Source organism: Hypoxylon trugodes (genome assembly GCF_022578975.1).
Source record: "Hypoxylon trugodes strain CBS 135444 unplaced genomic scaffold F4822scaffold_1, whole genome shotgun sequence".
NCBI lineage: Eukaryota > Fungi > Ascomycota > Sordariomycetes > Xylariales > Hypoxylaceae > Hypoxylon > Hypoxylon trugodes.
The window spans coordinates 4,726,729-4,743,062 of record NW_026250016.1 but is presented as its reverse complement, the minus strand read 5'-3'; the positions used below and the strand labels follow the sequence as shown (position 1 = coordinate 4,743,062).

At 45.8% G+C, this 16,334-nt stretch overlaps 7 protein-coding genes across 7 annotated transcripts; 3 read left to right on the top strand and 4 right to left on the bottom strand.

The window, feature by feature from the left end:
* Positions 1-17: 17 nt before the first annotated feature.
* Positions 18-1,270, top strand: F4822DRAFT_388172 (Asp/Glu/hydantoin racemase). Its single transcript, XM_051456865.1, has 2 exons — positions 18-493; positions 564-1,270. The coding sequence occupies exons 1-2, from the start codon at positions 377-379 to the stop codon at positions 1,224-1,226; spliced, it is 780 nt and encodes a 259-aa protein (XP_051320211.1). The 5' UTR covers positions 18-376; the 3' UTR covers positions 1,227-1,270.
* On the bottom strand, positions 1,271-3,151 carry F4822DRAFT_388170 (general substrate transporter). The gene is made up of 2 exons (XM_051456864.1): positions 2,880-3,151; positions 1,271-2,789 (listed from the first exon to the last, which is right to left on the bottom strand). Exons 1-2 carry the CDS (start codon positions 2,982-2,984, stop codon positions 1,332-1,334), a joined length of 1,563 nt encoding a protein of 520 aa, XP_051320210.1. The 5' UTR covers positions 2,985-3,151; the 3' UTR covers positions 1,271-1,331.
* Positions 3,140-4,826, bottom strand: F4822DRAFT_388167 (uncharacterized protein). The gene has a single exon (XM_051456863.1). The coding sequence runs from the start codon at positions 4,703-4,705 to the stop codon at positions 3,755-3,757; it is 951 nt and encodes a 316-aa protein (XP_051320209.1). The 5' UTR covers positions 4,706-4,826; the 3' UTR covers positions 3,140-3,754.
* F4822DRAFT_388166 (uncharacterized protein) lies at positions 4,827-6,899 on the bottom strand. Its single transcript, XM_051456862.1, has one exon. The coding sequence runs from the start codon at positions 6,748-6,750 to the stop codon at positions 5,308-5,310; it is 1,443 nt and encodes a 480-aa protein (XP_051320208.1). The 5' UTR covers positions 6,751-6,899; the 3' UTR covers positions 4,827-5,307.
* Positions 6,900-7,124: 225 nt separating this feature from the next.
* On the bottom strand, positions 7,125-8,458 carry F4822DRAFT_47520 (NAD(P)-binding protein). Its single transcript, XM_051463538.1, has 2 exons — positions 7,606-8,458; positions 7,125-7,536 (listed from the first exon to the last, which is right to left on the bottom strand). The coding sequence occupies exons 1-2, from the start codon at positions 8,211-8,213 to the stop codon at positions 7,185-7,187; spliced, it is 960 nt and encodes a 319-aa protein (XP_051320207.1). The 5' UTR covers positions 8,214-8,458; the 3' UTR covers positions 7,125-7,184.
* A 4,468-nt stretch (positions 8,459-12,926) lies between these two features.
* On the top strand, positions 12,927-13,451 carry F4822DRAFT_424910 (uncharacterized protein; the record flags this gene model as incomplete). Its single annotated transcript, XM_051460243.1, has 1 exon — positions 12,927-13,451. One exon carries the CDS (start codon positions 12,927-12,929, stop codon positions 13,449-13,451), a length of 525 nt encoding a protein of 174 aa, XP_051320206.1.
* An 800-nt stretch (positions 13,452-14,251) lies between these two features.
* On the top strand, positions 14,252-16,157 carry F4822DRAFT_47472 (cyclophilin-like protein). Its single transcript, XM_051463537.1, has one exon. It carries the CDS (start codon positions 14,441-14,443, stop codon positions 15,926-15,928), a length of 1,488 nt encoding a protein of 495 aa, XP_051320205.1. The 5' UTR covers positions 14,252-14,440; the 3' UTR covers positions 15,929-16,157.
* Positions 16,158-16,334: the final 177 nt, after the last annotated feature.

Below are 16,334 nucleotides of genomic sequence, written 5' to 3'. Positions count from 1 at the left end.
CCAACTGCAACCCCGCAGTCAAAGCAACATTGAATTTTAATAGCTAAAAAGACTAAAGAAATTATTTACATGAATAACATTTGTCCATTGCCTGTTCGTGATATAGAACCAGTAAGCTTTAGAATAATATTGGTGGATAGAATACTTCAGTCATGTATCTAACTCAGGGCAGAGGGGTAGTAGCATTTTACATAATTGATTTAGTCACTGGAGTTAATCAGAGTGGCAAGTTATTATTCGAAATCTCAATTATATCAATCTACCTAGGCAAATCATCTTATATCTCCAAGTTGAATATTTTCAAAAATAATCTTGATATTTTCCATATTCATACGAACATATTTGTGAATCTATCTCAACATCTATAATTCTCATCATGCCGAGTCAGCTTGTCAAAGGGAAAACGACCAAGATATTGGTCTTAAATCCTAACTCATCCCAGGCAATGACCGACGGTATGCTGACCGTCATCAATTCTTTAGATTCAGCATATGTACGTTATTATATAGACCATTTCCCATGCGGATATAATCATAAGAAATACTTATACCAATTCCCTTCAGTCAACCGAAATTCACACATACACCGGACCTTCCAGTGCTCCCGCCAGCATCAATGACGGGAATGATCTCGAAGAGAGTACCAAAGCCGTATTAGCAGACCCATCATTCCTAGACTCCCCCTTCGACGGCGTCGTAGTAGCATGTTTCAGCGCTCATCCCCTCGTCCCCTCACTACAAAACCGTGAGCGCCATCTAGCCGTCACCGGAATCTTCGAGGCTAGCATCCAAGCCGCTCTATCTCTCCTCCGACCCAGTGAGACCTGGGGCATCGTCACAACGGGCAAATTCTGGGAAAAGCATTTAACCGACGGCGTGAAGGAATACGTAGGTGCCTACAAAGTCGACGAAAACGAAAAGTTCGCCGGGGTGGAGTCTACAGGGCTGAACGCTTCCGATTTCCACCATGGTGTTGATCCCGCGGTCATACGGCAGAAGCTTAAAGAAGCTACTAAAAGGCTTCTTGCCAAGTCCGAAATAGCGTGTATTGTGATGGGATGCGCGGGAATGGCTGGTCTGGAGGAAATCATCCGGGAGGCCGCGAAGGAAGAAATGGGAGAGAAATTCGCATACAATGAATTGCACGTAATAGATGGTGTCAGGGCGGGTATTATGCAAGTCGAGCAACAGATCAGATACCACAGATTGATACCTGGGAGATCATGATCATTATATCACCTTGGATAAAATATGTCGGATTCCGCTGTGTACTATTGAATAAAAACAATTATTACCTCATCTCCCTATTACACGATGTAATCTTTACAAGGTTCAATCAAGACGTCGCGTTCGACCCCAGACTTCATCTACATCCTTCTTGCCCTTGGTCTCCGGCACTCGCCAGAGTACAAATAAACCGCAGAGAACGGCCAAGGCAGTGAAGATGAAGTAAACCCATCCCGCACCTCCGAACCGCTCATTCAATGCAACATTGATAATAGGGAAAAATTGCGCTACGAGGAACGTGGCAATGTAATTGGCGCCTAAACAAGCGGACTGAGTGGCACCAACTGCCTCCTGCCCAACTAGTTCGGACGCGAGTATGAACGGCACCGGCCCGAGTCCAACGGCAAAGAAGGCAACGAAGAAAAGTACCATTACAGCCGACAAGATCTTGGTCTCGAACAATATCGACAAGGCCAATGCAAGGGCGCTAGCTCCTTGTCCGAAAATAGACAACAGAAGACACGTCTTCCTCCCTAGCTTGTCCGGCAGCGGCGAACATGCGACGGTGGTGATTAAGTTGATAGCTGATATCATGATAGTCAACAGAGCCGAGTTAATGGGCAGAAGATCCCTGAGTAGAGACACGGAGTACATGATAATAGAGTTGATACCGCATAATTGTTGCGCGCACATGACACCAACAGCTGCGATGAGAGCAGGTCGGTATAGAGGGTCTTTAACAACTTCAAAGAAGCCAAGATGAGCAGTGTTCTTCGCGCTAGCTTTACTAGTCGTCGAATCTCTTCTAGGGACGGCAGCCGGATCATCTAAAAGACCTTCCTCTTCTGGTGCCACTGCAGAGTCGCCCCATGATGCTGTTTCTTCTTCGATGTCATAGTGTCGCCCTCGGATCTTTTGTAATACCCGTCGAGCTTGCGTGACGCTCCTATTAGCCGCTAACCAAGCCGGGCTCTCTGGTACAAGTAGTAGACCGAATCCTTGGACAGCACCGATGATAATGCCAGCACCTAGGATCCACCTCCACGCGGAACCATAACTTAGGAAGTAGCCCATAGTCTGTGTGGCCAGGATGCCAACATTGATGCTGACCTGGGTCATAGCGCCGAATGTACCGCGCTCGCGGGGTGGTGCGATCTCGCTGATGTAAATGGGTACGATAACAGTGGCAGCACCTGCACCGACGCCCGAGAATATTCGACCGATTGCCAACATAGCTATAGATGCACCTAAAGTCTCAATAATGGAACCGATAGCATAAAACAAACTAGTCAATCGCATAGCTAGCAAGCGACCTTTTGCAGATGCAATAGGACCACTACCAAGTGCACCAATTAAACCACCCAGTGTGAACATACTGGATACGACGGCGAATTGGGCATCTTCCATGGGAATGCAATCGGGCAGGGCGGAAGAGACAGCTACATCGTCCGAGTCCGAGGGGCGGGAAGAGGTTACGAAGGATAGGACGGAGGATAATCGCGAAGAGACGGTTTGTTGTTTAACACGGCAGGAGATGACATCTTGAGGTGCGTTGAGCTCGGCCTAGATATTTATAGAATGTATTATTAGTTGGATTGATCTATTGAAGCTTGTAAAGTGAGTGACTCGGTGAACTGGTGTAGTTGAGCTTACAAGATGGAATCCGAATTGTAACGGTCCTAAAGTACTAATAGCAACTAAGAGTATGAGATAAGGCGAGATGTCTCGAATACACTGTCGTAGCCCTGAGGGCGACATGTTTTCAATATTGGCCAATGTTTCAATCCAATTACATGTAATAAAAAGATATGTAAAGTTGAAGAAAAGAATATCGAAGGAAAAGAGTGGGAGAAATCAGCCCCAAGATTCCCGTCCGGACAGCTGATGATGACAGGCTTATTACAGAAGGTTTAGAGCTTACCTAGGTACCCCAGGTTACAACGCGGGTACCTAATATAGCGGGTACGGGTGCGTAGCGTGGACATCATTAGCATGGACCCGCCCTATAAACACCGTTTTCGGATGTCCAGAAGTACCTATTTCTATACTCTATCTCGATTTAATTCTTACAATGCTCCTTCACAAATAAATTCATATCATAACTTCGTAACACATTTAGATCAAAGCCATCATTTACCCTAGCAGTCTTATTTAGGTAACATCAAAACTTCCAGAAACCGCCCTGACCTTCCTGTTAGACGCTAACTATACGAAATGCGAATATCCAACGGGCCACTCACGATATATTGTTCCGGTGACACTTCTGCCATCAAATCCTGGCTCTGCCACACTCTTTGGTATACAAGTTGCCGCTGATATCCAGCATTCAAGGCTCAACACCCGCTATCCCGGATACGCAGGCAATCCATAATTAGGTGTGCAGAACCCATGTATAGGAGCGATTCCTTCATAATAGGGGCGATTGAGATATTTCCTTAATCGTTCGAGCCATAACAAAATATCTAACTGAACGGACTGGTTAAACTCCTATTCCACCAACGTGGTGTTACTCATTAGTACTACTCAACCTATTTTCGGGACAGACTTACGGGAAGTTCAAGGTGCAGATCGACGAGTCCTGCAGCTAATTGAAATTGTTTCGGACACTTCATAACATCCCAATGCTCCTTGACGTACTCCTCAGCTCCCTCATGATCTGGATCAAAAACTCCGTAAATGGCGAATCGTGTGCCTAATCGTGTTTTTAATCCTAGAGGCTTCTGCTTTGGCCGCGAGACTTCTACCAACATTCGATTAACCAGAGGGTGTGGCTTTTGGGTGGGATCCTTTGCTATGTTGCACCACGGGAAAAGGGAGACAGGTGATCGCGATAGAACATGTATCATATCGTTCCTCGATTTCCCGCACAAGAACTTGGAGTTAGGCGGACGTCTCGTCAATCTGTACCTAGGGCCATCTTCTTTGACGATGATAGTTAGAGTCTCGAGTGGTTGATCCCGATCCAGGACAGCAAACGCCAATATCTCTAGTTGCGTATTCATCGAAACATCAAGTTTGAACTCGACATATCTGACCGACAAGCACGCCGCTAAGAACAAGGGACACGGCTGTTCGTTGCAACCGGTGCTCCAGCGCTTCGGCTCCGTCCACCCAAGGACATCATATTCCGGGTTAAACCATGGGATTCTAGAAGAACCACAAAAGGCATCAAGATCCATTATCCGCGTCCCGAGTGACTTTTCCACGGCTTTTCTACTAATCCGAAGTGGTTTATAATTCTTCGTCATTTCATGTCGCGCCTCATGGTTTACCAGGGCTACAGGATTGAGAAATGATTTCCGGTCATCGGGAACAACCCTGTAGTGGACTTGCATCCAGTCCGTTTCTGTCGCAGCATTCCACGCATCCAAATCCAGTTTTAGTCTTGCTGAGACAATTCGTCGTGGTATTGCCATGCGCCATATCTTACAACGAAGCTCAGCAGGTAGATCGCGGAACTGAGGAAACGAAGGTTCCATCACTAAAGAATAGGTATCGGAACGACCGCGGTGGAACAGCGGGTCCTCGATCGGAATATGGAGAATAGTCAATAATTCGTAGCTCAGTATACTCCCATTTGGGTATGAAGTTGGTTTACTATGGGAGTGTTGACGGATCATGTGTTCCTTCTCACTTAGCCTGTTGACCAATCAACATAATCCCGGATGATCTAACCGAGTTATGATTATCACTACTTCTCCTCATCCTCTTTTAGTAGGTAGGTACCTAGGTAAGTTTTTGGTTGCCGTAAAGTGTTACCTACCTGGTATTGTAACCCCTGAGCATCATTCATGTTAAGAAAAGCTGAGACTGAAGCATATGTTGTAGAAGCTATAGTTAGCTTAGCAAGCGCAAATAGAGAAAGTGTATAACCCTCAAATGTTGCCATGGCCTTTTAGTTAAATTTATCTCCGTTCATGCAAAGAAGCCGGATCTTCTATGTTATATAGAAAAACGCGCCCCTATCAACGTTTGAGAAAGATGTGTTGGATAACTTCCAACCAAACTACCTAGGTAGTTACGCCATCTTCGCCATTCCAATGACCCCTTGCTTTGGATATTACATGCGATTGTAGTCCACCTACTCAGTGTCACTTCCAGGACGGCTTGCGATTTGTATGGGAGCACGTTGAGCCTCGTTATCTTCCGCCTCGTTCACCCCAAATTTGGTCATGCTGAACTCCGGCAAGCGTTTCTGCTCTTTTCGCAAAGTACCGCCGTGTCTCAGCCTTCGCCGTCTCAACGCCTCCATCTCCTCAGCATATTTGGCCTTTTCCTCTTCTTCGTTCAACATCGTACCTTCGATACTCAAGTATCCGTAGTCGCCACTAACACCCACTTCGTAATGTTTAATTCGGAAGTAGAGCTTTGCCCCTCCCCGTATTCTCGTCCCAGATCCGTCAACCCAATAACCCGTAGTATGTATTTGGGTCGTATCGTTCTCGGCTTCGTCAAAGGGGTCTGGAGTGGGGAGTTTAGCTTCCTCGGCTGTCTTCTCCCTATCGTTCTTCTTCCCCTTGCTCTTGAACTTATCATTGTCCTTGGACAGTAAATCGACCCATCGCCATCCTTGAGGCAAGCGCTTGGCTTCAATTGAAGCATTGAACATATTCCAGCAAATAACACCAATGTGACCCTCGCCTTGTAAGTTTACTGTGCCTTCCATCCATGCGCCGCGCGATGGGCGGAACACATCCACGTCAACCGTCAACCATCCGAAAGTTACCGCGTATTCGTTAATAGACTCGAGTAATACGATATCATCTGTTGCGCTTTCTTCGGTTAATGCTCCTTTACCAGGTGCCTCTCCAACGCGGGGGTTTCGATAATCTAATAAGATTCCACGGAAACTGGGGACGTATCGGTTGAGCAGAGGTCGTAAGTGTTGGTCTGCGAAGCCTTCTATCGGTTCAATTAGACCTGATGGGAATAATGGGAGGTATTGCGAAACAGTTTGGGTGAAGAATGGGTATTCTTTTTCGGATGGTTTTTGACCAAATTCTTCTGAACTGGAGGCATCTACTGGCGCCGAGTCGATATCCATGGCATCGGGATCGTGGGGTGTCTTGGAGGCTGGTTGACTGTCAGGAATGACTGTATCTTGTGATGTCGCTCCATTGGCCTCGACTTTGTCGTGCTTCTTCTTTTTCTTATGTTCTTTTGACTTTTTCTTCTCATTCGCCGATGCGTTGACGTCTGTTGCATCGTTTTTTTGTGTGTGATTCTCGTCTCCATTTTCTGCAGGTTGATCCTTATGCTTTCTCTTTTTCTTCTTCTCTGCCTTGCCTCCGTTATGATTTGTCTCGGTCTCGGCTTCGGGTATGGGCGCTACCTGTAGTTTGGCTTCTATCTGAATTGGTGCCTCTGGTTCAATAATAATCGCATTGCTGCTACTCTTCGATTTCTTGTGCTTTCGTTCACTACCCTCGGTACCGTCTGCTTCGCGATGTCGTTTATGTTTTTTATGAGATTTACTCTTCTTGTCCAGCGGTGTCGCCGACGTCGCTATTGTGTCGTCGGCCATTGTAAGCAACAGACTACCTAGGCGTAGGTAGTTCGAGCGAGGGTTAACTTTAAAAATGAGAATATACTCGAAAGAATTGAAACTCGAGAATTAAAAAAAGAAAAGGAAGATATTTTGCAGGGACTACCATCGGCATCCAATTGAAGAACTCTCCGATCATAAATTTTTTAAAAGGCAGGGGTATCAGCTCTTATCGATTGATAAGCCACTTTCCCGCGGGGCAATCCAAGCCCTCATTGACCAACCAGTGTAGATGCATACATCCCTCTACTGGAATACATCAGATAAGGATCCTTATATTAAACACAGTATAATATCGTGAATTCGTAATTATCACCACCAAAATCAAGAACCAATCCTACGATGATCACATACACCTTTTCACATTTCCTAGAAAACACGGAGATAACACCCCACAATGTATGAGAATATCCCTAAAACCTTTCTCCTCTGATAGCCTTCCCTACAGCGATACTCAATGGTTCCATGTCTTCCGGCTTAAGACCTAGAACCTCATTATCTGTCTTCTCATAGAGCGTACCACCTTCGGCCCAAATCCGTTTCAATGTGTAAACCGTCGCCAACGGGTTATTAGCATCCCAACTCTCCTTCTCGACTTCGCGAAGCCTCTGGTTTGGTACCTTCTCTATCGTCCATTTCGCTCCCGTCTGCCTCTCAAACTCGGCAACGATGGCATTTGGCGTTGTAACAAAGGACTGCACTTTAAGTATCTTGCCTAGCGACGCCTCGGGGTGTTGAAGAGCTGCAACCACCAACTTCCCAACGCTGTGCGACGTCAGTAAGACGGGATGAATGCAACACAAAATGATGTCGTGTACTAAGGAGTGAGCTTACTCGGGCATGCTTGTGAACCCAACCTTCCCATTACCATCCCCAATGACTACCGCTGCCTTCGATTTGACATCGTAGCCTCCAGCTTCTTTAGCTGTTGGCATCAGCGGCAAATACATTTCGATGTATGGGCCGGTGACGACATAGGTACATTTGACCCTTTTCAGATTCTCATGGATGTATGCCCGCACTTTACGCTTGTTCTGATGTGGCTTTTCGTCCTTGCTCGAGGCATCGTACTCAATATCCGTCCCGTACTCGCTAGGGAAGAACCATTGCACGTCCTTACTTTCCTCTGCAAGCTTGAGGAGTTCAATTTGACTAGCTAATGCGTTTTTTCCTAAGCAAGAGACAACAGTATCAATTCCGACGTAGGCCTTTCTAATATCGTCGGGATTGTTGATGTCCCCGCTGATGATCGACACTCCCTTCGCCTTCCATGGTGACAATACAGCTTGCTTGCTTTCGCTTGACGCTGTGGCAGGCGATGTGAATATAGAAACCTGCTTGCCGATACGAGGTTCGGCTGAGACAATGGCATTCGTAATATATTTCCCAATATTCCCCGTCGCTCCGACGATGAGGATTTTAGATGGCAGTTCAGCAGCCATATTTGATAGTCAATTATCTACGGATATTTACAGTGCTAGTCTAGGTGATAGGTTGTGTTGTTGAGGGATAGAAAGTCGGACGGGAATATCGGGATCACAACATTTTACTTCATTGCGGGGTATTCTACTCTTTGCTTAGAGCTACATGTAGCTAAGTAAGCACCAGAGGACATATTGGTCGTGATTGGTTGAGAGAGCTTCGTCGTCTCCGTACGTATTATCGTCTCTCAAGCCCCACAACATCAACGACTTTTCGGTAAAGATTATAAATATCTTGCGATATCTATCTTTCAAAATAAAGCAAGGAATCGGCGCTTATAAGTATTGATCACGCGCAGCTCCTCCAAGATAAGACATTGGTGTTTAGCACCGAGATTACATCTTACACGTAGTTCTTAGAACCACCTCTTAGACAAGCTAGGTACTCGCGCCAACACCCAGCTTTCTATTAGACTGCCAGTCGTGTAACTGTTTGCTCAGCTGAGGGTATTATGACCCTTTTCGAAAATCCTCCTAGAGCAGAGCTGAATAGAAGCTATCTTAAAAACTGCCTCGAAGCTCGGCCCTGTCATATAAAGATCTTTGTGTTCAACTTAATACGTCATATATGCATTCTCAAATACAAACTTGCGCATTTAGACAAGGCTATGATAATATTCAAGGATAAAATACTATCCCTTACAAGTGCAGACAATCGAAAGGCTCAGGAGGTTAGGCAAGTTGGCCACTAGAGGATCAGCCTCAAGCGATGTATCCGATCCGTCCGATCATTGGGCGGAACTGGCGGAATAGGAGGTCCGGCACCTTGGTGCACGGAGAGTGATTCGAGACGCCATGGGACATCATCTCCGAAAAGGCATAGCAAACCTGGGCGATGAAGTCATCATATTACACAAACAAACAGCTATGTGGCAGACAACATCTGGGGTAAGACTTGGAGTAGACCGCGAATCAACAGGGACATGGTTTTTCTCTTATTTATGTATCTCCCAAGTATTACAACATGATACGTATATCTAAGAAAATATCCCCAGACACCTACCTATCATTCTGTATTGTCGCAGTAGGGCATTGAGCACGCACATAATGTGATTTCCTATTTCGTAATTGGATCGACGTCGGTAACCATGGAGGTAGGTAGATAATGTGTTCTGCAGGTACCGCCCATGCCCTTGGAATTAGGACCCTTGCTTTGTCGGATAAATAAAAAAAGCTTCGGTGGCTTTGGCGATCAAAATAGGTTTAGATTATATCTATGATGGCAAGCTTCGGGCTCGATCACTCAAGTGTTTAATCGATGCCGAGTTGATGCCGTCTTCGCCGGACATATATTCAGTGCGACATATTTTTGGTGAGGCTCTGACAAAATGTAGCGCACCAATGGTATCCGGAGCTCATGCCCGTTGAGCGTGGCTAGAACTTTGGGACTATGTGATAAGACAACCTGATGAGGTCGAGCCGCCTCTGGACAACTCATAGATTAGCCACTATACGAAAATGTCAACAATGCGACGAAGATATGATCGTTATCCAACCGAATTGGGTAAATCTGCCGGTATCACAAGGGCTAAGATTTTTGAACTACCGGCGAGGAAGCCATCTCTCATCAGGTTATCATGTTACCAATCAGCATTTGCATACTTTGTATGCTCTAGAACGTGAAGAAATAGACATGTCAGTTTTTCGGCACCATGCCGAGAGGGAGCATTTCAACGCGTGGATCCCATCCGGATGGCTAGAAAAGGCGATCTGCACAGCTGACGAGTTGCTGTGAGTGTTTCGATTAAAACCTTCTCGGGGGTTCGAATAACTGCATTTTCGAGACTTCGTCAACCTTTTTCTTGGGTACTTGCGTATATACGTTGAAAATTGAGTATGATCTATGCCGATTCCCGATTTTGAAACGGCATTGTATCATCAGATTGCCTGCGAATGGGTTGACCACATGGTCGCAAGTCTAAAGCTATTAGATAATTTAGTCTGCATTTCCCGTCTAGCTCCGGCTTTGGCAGCGTGATGATATCGCCAGTAGGGCAGCGCTTGCGTCGTTCTAGACCTACGTTAATGTCGGATTAGGATTAGGCTAGATGGGCGAAGCCCAGAAGTTCAGTGGACTTGGGAGAGGTACCTGTGCGCTCCAGATACTTCTAAGTCTGTCTGGTACAGTACTGGCACGGTGTTAAGTGAGGATAGACATAATACGCCCCCCAATACTCCTAATTTGGAGTATGTGCTCCTATTTTGGAATTCCAACCGACGTCATTTTCTCATCATAAGCATCATCATCGTCATCATCCTGGCATCCTTCAAATAATGAACTAATAAGCTCGCTCATATTTTTGTCGTATTGGACCTTTCAGAGAGGTGTAGTTGAACCCTTTGACCCTTCTTGAAGGAATAAGATAGGAAGATTCTTACCTCTTACCGGACATGTCAGTAGAAGATAATGGGGGTGTTTTCCTCTACCAATCCACATATATAATGTACATGATTCAAGCTATCAAGGTGCTCAGTCTACAGAGCTTTACCCAGTTAAGAAGCGCTATAGAATTCTTCCAGACTATGATTGGACCCGACCAGATAGCTACTTAACCCTGTTGACACCGTGTGAATAGACAAATTGTCACCCCTATATGTGTATTTTAAGGTATTTCCCTGTGTCTGCTATACATATTTCTCCACATCTTCTCCAGAGATTAGGTACAAAGCTCTATACCACACCCCCTGGATCTAGTCAATAAAAGAACTTCTCATCCATTTTAACTCCTACGCTATCAACTAGCTACATACCTAGGTACATATGGGTGTTGTTTTGTCTACCGGAGCTCTTCGTACGGGGAAAAATGAATGCACTTTGCTCGAGATACCTACCGAGCTAGACACACCACTATCAGCTGTTGTATTGTTATTCGTGAGCCAGCGCAATTGTATTTTGGTTTTGTTCCTATCAATTGCCATCTCTTCTCTTGCCAATTGCGTTTCCTTTTTTGTTTGCGTTCACCCGGAGAACTTGGCCCATATCCTCGGCAAGCTCGCTAATAAAATGAGCTCAATGCCCCCCTACTTGCTCAACTCTTGAAACGTCCCAGCAGGTAGCCATACATCGAAGTGACAAGTCAACATCGCATACCTACACTCCCTACCTTACTTAGAGGTACGGGTTTACGCAGCTGTATAATATTGACATCAAACCTGAAGAATATCGACGCCATCGCTTGACCTTTAAAGAGCTAACCAAAGCCTCAAGCTTGGTCTCGACCCTGTAAGCTCCAATATTACATGCAATCACGTCGCCAGAGCCCTGCTATTCGCAAACGGCAGCTTCAGCTTTTGCCCACTTTACCATAATAGCGGGCGTGCTACGAACAAGGCCGAGTCTAGTCCAACAACGGGAAGACGAAAAGCTCCTCTGCCCAAGCTCCCCTACCTAATAACCTCCTACCAAATTTGCACATTTAATTAATTGTTACATTGTTACATTGTCAACTTGGACGCTTGCTCCGTCATCATTTGGCGCCACCCATCATCCCTATCATATTACTTTTCGCCCTCAGATAATTTCATATAACAAGTACCCGTGAGCTTTGTGTCCGATAAAGTCCTACCTTCTTTTTAACGACTTTACATTTTCTTTCTTTATCACCACAATTGGGACCCAATCTTCCGTTTCTTTTAGGCTCTGACGGTTAGGAGCTAGAATTGCATAAACATCTGGCTGCTCCAAGAGTCAGGATACACTAATAGTCTAATACACACATACACACATACGCGATACCATACCATACAACTCTTACACACACTTACACTACACTATCTTGCCTCCACACCTCCACACCTCCATACATTCACACGCATTGAACGATACGAAATCGGGAGCTCCCGACTCGACAGAACCGTTTCTTTCAGGTTCCACCGGCGACACGAATACATACTTATACGTATTCTATACATCTCCATACCTCCATTAACTAGGTCCACTGGTACAACTATTTCTGCTATTTCTGGCGAGCTTACGACTTAGCAACAAGATCGGCAAACTCAATCCATCGGCTATATTTCCAACGGCTCCAACTTTGGATCCGCGTGAGAACAGCTTCACATCATTTCCTTATATCTGCACGGAGGTTTTTGGTTGTTTTACCCTGGTCTTTCAGAAGCATCATCCAACCAGTCGCAACTAACCCGGGAATTATTCAAAAACGCCATTGTCCCCCCTGTCCTACCTAGTCTACGATAAACCCGACTATTCTTTTGTGGCAGGCCGATCACCTCCTACTTATATCAACCTCATTTAGGAGTGTCGCATTTAAAAAGAAGATTGTCCCCTCCATCACGCACCTCGTTCCTGGAACTAAACTAAAACAATTGCTGTTCTGTTATCCTGTTTCCCGTAGGAAAAAGAAGGAGACAACGTTGCAATTGTGATCGTCCGGATCGACAGGTCATAGGCGCACTTACACAACCACTACTTACAAGTTCGTTTCGTCGTTTAACGCTCCGAGTAGACGAAAACCCACCAAGCCCACTTACACCCGGGGGACACCAACCATCCCACCGCCGATCTATCGGTAACTCGACAGCTTTTGCTTAACTGCTGTTGCTGCTACTGTTTCCCACCCACCGATTTTTTTTCTTTTCGACTTATTCTCATTTCAATGCGGCTCGCCGTTAGTCCAATTTCGCCAGTTTACCACGTTCTATCGCAACGTCAATATGTATTACACAGATGAACTAGAGGGAACAGTTCCTGAGTCCACCACGGCTCACAACATCAACTTCGCTTTGCAAAAATACCTTCTGCTATTTAACGAACACGAAGAGCTTCGACAACACATGCATGATCTCTGTCCTTCATATACTACATCCTCCACTGCAGTCACATCTCCTTCGGTCTCGCCGACCCGATCGTTTAGTGGTAGCCCATCGCTCATGAACTCACCTTCCCCTCCACGGAATCACCGAAGATCGCCGCAATCGTCTATTAGGAATTTCGGACACCACTCGCAGCCTCAGCTCGAACCAGTATTAGACGAGTCACTCATTGAAGAAATGGCGGCGGGCGAACAGAAGCTCTTCGACGTGAATGAGGGGATCAAGAGAGCATTGACTGAGTTATTAAATTGTGATACGGTCCGAAAAGACCAAGAAATGCGAACTTGGGTACAATCGCGATTAATGGATACCGAACGAGAGTTACGTAGTGGACGGAGAAGACGAAGCCATGGTAGTTTCGATTAGGTATCGAAGAAGAGAAGAGGAATGGAATTGGAGAAGGAGCTTGAAAAGTTATAAGGATAATCGTGTTAATTGGAGAATGGGCAAGGGAGGCAAGGGAGGCAAGGAAGGAAAAGTATTAGAAGGATTGAAGCTGAGCTACAGGTTAAAGGGATACTTGGGTTTGGCTTCAAGGTTGGGAATTCGATACCTATTTGATTTTATCGGTGGCGTTGGATGGGTATTAATGGGTTTACACATAGTCTTGCCTACCGGCTTATTTAGTTCTTTTGTGGCTGGCCAGAGACATGTGTCAATCTAATGACAGCGATGGATTTTATTAAAGCTGTTTCGAAGGGAGATAAGTAGCAGAAGAGAAGGGAAGAGAAGTAGGGATGGAATTGGGATTGTGAGATTGAAGCTATTCCACGTTGGAAAGCAAGTCAATATTTCATTCGAGTATAAACTTAAACTTAAGAAAAGTATATATTAGCTATTGAATAGCGAACCTTTCTATAATCTACCTTTACTTTTTTGAATATGATCGCAAATTAATTTCAATTGACAATTGTGAATAAGAGTAGAGATGAATAGCTTCAATGTTCTGAAGAAACCAGGTATAAACTCAGGTACAAGATACATATGTACGCGCTAAGAAGCACCCATGGAGTATTGAGCCAATCAACATGGATCTCGGTCGACTAAATAGTTTAGGGTACTGTAGCTTCATGAAATTAACCAATTAGCGCAAACGTTCAGTGAGACGCCAAAAGTCCAAAAGTGCGTCACTGGAGCTTTAAACTTAGTCGATTTTCTTGCTTTCCGACTTTCAATAATTGCATCACTCTAAATAAAAACATCATTTTGAAGCCTTCACTCGTTTAGATCCGATTCCCTCAACCTATCGCGTCCGCCTCCATATTCTTACGTACTCGAAATACATGTCTTCGGATTGAATGGGGTTCTGAGTATTCGCGCCGAAGTTTCCCTAACCGCGATATAATAACGAAAAGATGTCGGTGCTGCTTGAAACGAGCGCGGGCGATATCGTGATCGACCTGTTGGTTGATTACGCGCCTAAGGAATGTGAGAACTTCCTTAAGCTCTGTAAAGTCAAGTACTACAACTTTTCGCCTATACATTCTATCCAACAAAACTTTTCCTTTCAAACCGGCGATCCTCTTGGTCCGACCTCAGCCTCTTCCGATGGCGGTTTTTCGATATGGGGATTGATCTCCGGACCTTCCAAGAAAACCTTCTCTGCTACGCTTCATCCCAAACTTCGACATGTGGAAAGAGGCACCGTATCTATGGCCACTGCGCCGCACCCCTCCGATCCCGATGCTCGTGTCGCCGGCAGCCAGTTTATCGTAACGTTAGGTGATAATACAGATTACCTAGATGGAAAGGCGGCTATTTTTGGGAAGGTAGTGGAAGGATTCGATATACTCGAGAAAATCAACAATGCGATTACAGACAAAGATGGACACCCGCTCGTCGATATTCGAATAAAACATACTATTATCCTCGATGACCCTTACCCCGATCCGACAGGGCTTCGAGAGCCTAGCCAATCGCCTCAACCATCCAAGGCGCAGCTTGCTACGGTTCGAATCGACGACGAAGCTACATTGACAGAAGAAGTAGACGAGGAGGCGGCGGAGAAGGGGCGACGCGAGAGAGAAGCCCGTGCCCAGGCTCTGACTCTTGAAATGATGGGCGACCTTCCATTCGCCGAAGTTAAACCTCCCGAGAACGTGCTTTTCGTATGCAAGCTTAACCCCGTAACGACCGACTCCGACCTCGAACTCATTTTTAGCCGCTTCGGCAAGATTCTATCGTGTGAAGTGATACGAGATAAGAAAACCGGCGATAGTTTACAGTACGCTTTTATCGAGTTCGAAGACAAAAGCGCTTGCGAGGGGGCATATTTCAAAATGCAAGGGGTTCTTATCGACGACCGAAGAATACACGTTGACTTCAGTCAGAGTGTGAGTAAGTTGGCTGAAGTCTGGAGGGGTGGAGAGAATGCGAAGCGGAAGCGTAAACACGGTGGAGGCGGATGGGGTGGTGTTAAAGGACTAGAGAAGTGGAGGAAGTACAGAGAGGAGGAGGATCGAGATGATGACGACGATCGCTATGGTATGGTGTACGGAGAGGAGGAAATGCGCGGTCGACACGAACGACAGAGGGATGGCAAAGATCGAGACGACAGATATAACAGAGATCCGGATCGTTTCGATGATAATGATAGAGAGAGGGATAGGGATCACGACGGTGGTGATCGAGGTCGGCATCAAGGCGGCGGCTACCCTCGTAATCGGGACGGACCACGGCGACGAAGTAGAAGCCCTGCAAGGGACAAGCCTCGAGATAGAGATCGATATGACGATCGCCGAAGAGATGGCCGTGATAAACCTAGGTACGACGACCGATATCGAAGAGACCAGGATAGGAACTACAATAAGGATCGCCCTCGTGGTAACGATCGACGGAGATAGTCCTGCCTGACATTATGGAATATGACACTCATGACAAATATAAACGAAACTAATCACGAAATTTAAGCCTTTCGGCTTCAGCGATGCGTCTCAATTAATCTATATTTGCAGTGATTCAGGTATTTAAATGGAGACGACGCGAGCCTAATTATGAAAAGCTAACGACGTCTGACATGTAGCTAAATGCAACCGTACTTGTTAGATATTCCCGGTGTTCATCCCGAACAATGACCTCGCTCCGCTCCCGTGCCACCCGAGTTCCTATCCCTTACGTCGCGTGTCATTAAGCCGGTAGTGGACCCCGGACCGAAGCGAGCTGTTCCTTCCTACCGAGCTCGTTCCGTTTCTAGGGATAGTGCGACTTGTGACCTCATCCGTATTGGCCTTGCCATTTGCCAATGATTTT

What these genes read in the sequence shown, in the direction of transcription:
- F4822DRAFT_388172 (XM_051456865.1), top strand. Translation starts at nt 377, where the DNA reads ATGCCGAGTCAGCTTGTCAAAGGGAAAACGACCAAGATATTGGTCTTA. An exon ending in ATTCTTTAGATTCAGCATAT is followed by an intron (nt 494 to 563) that starts GTACGTTATTAT and finishes AATTCCCTTCAG; the next exon opens with TCAACCGAAATTCACACATA.
- F4822DRAFT_388167 (XM_051456863.1), bottom strand. Translation starts at nt 4,705, where the DNA reads ATGGAACCTTCGTTTCCTCAGTTCCGCGATCTACCTGCTGAGCTTCGT.
- F4822DRAFT_47472 (XM_051463537.1), top strand. Translation starts at nt 14,441, where the DNA reads ATGTCGGTGCTGCTTGAAACGAGCGCGGGCGATATCGTGATCGACCTG.
- F4822DRAFT_388166 (XM_051456862.1), bottom strand. Translation starts at nt 6,750, where the DNA reads ATGGCCGACGACACAATAGCGACGTCGGCGACACCGCTGGACAAGAAG.
- F4822DRAFT_47520 (XM_051463538.1), bottom strand. Translation starts at nt 8,213, where the DNA reads ATGGCTGCTGAACTGCCATCTAAAATCCTCATCGTCGGAGCGACGGGG. An exon ending in GGGTTCACAAGCATGCCCGA is followed by an intron (nt 7,537 to 7,605) that starts GTAAGCTCACTC and finishes GACGTCGCACAG; the next exon opens with CGTTGGGAAGTTGGTGGTTG.
- F4822DRAFT_388170 (XM_051456864.1), bottom strand. Translation starts at nt 2,984, where the DNA reads ATGTCGCCCTCAGGGCTACGACAGTGTATTCGAGACATCTCGCCTTAT. An exon ending in TACAATTCGGATTCCATCTT is followed by an intron (nt 2,790 to 2,879) that starts GTAAGCTCAACT and finishes ATAAATATCTAG; the next exon opens with GCCGAGCTCAACGCACCTCA.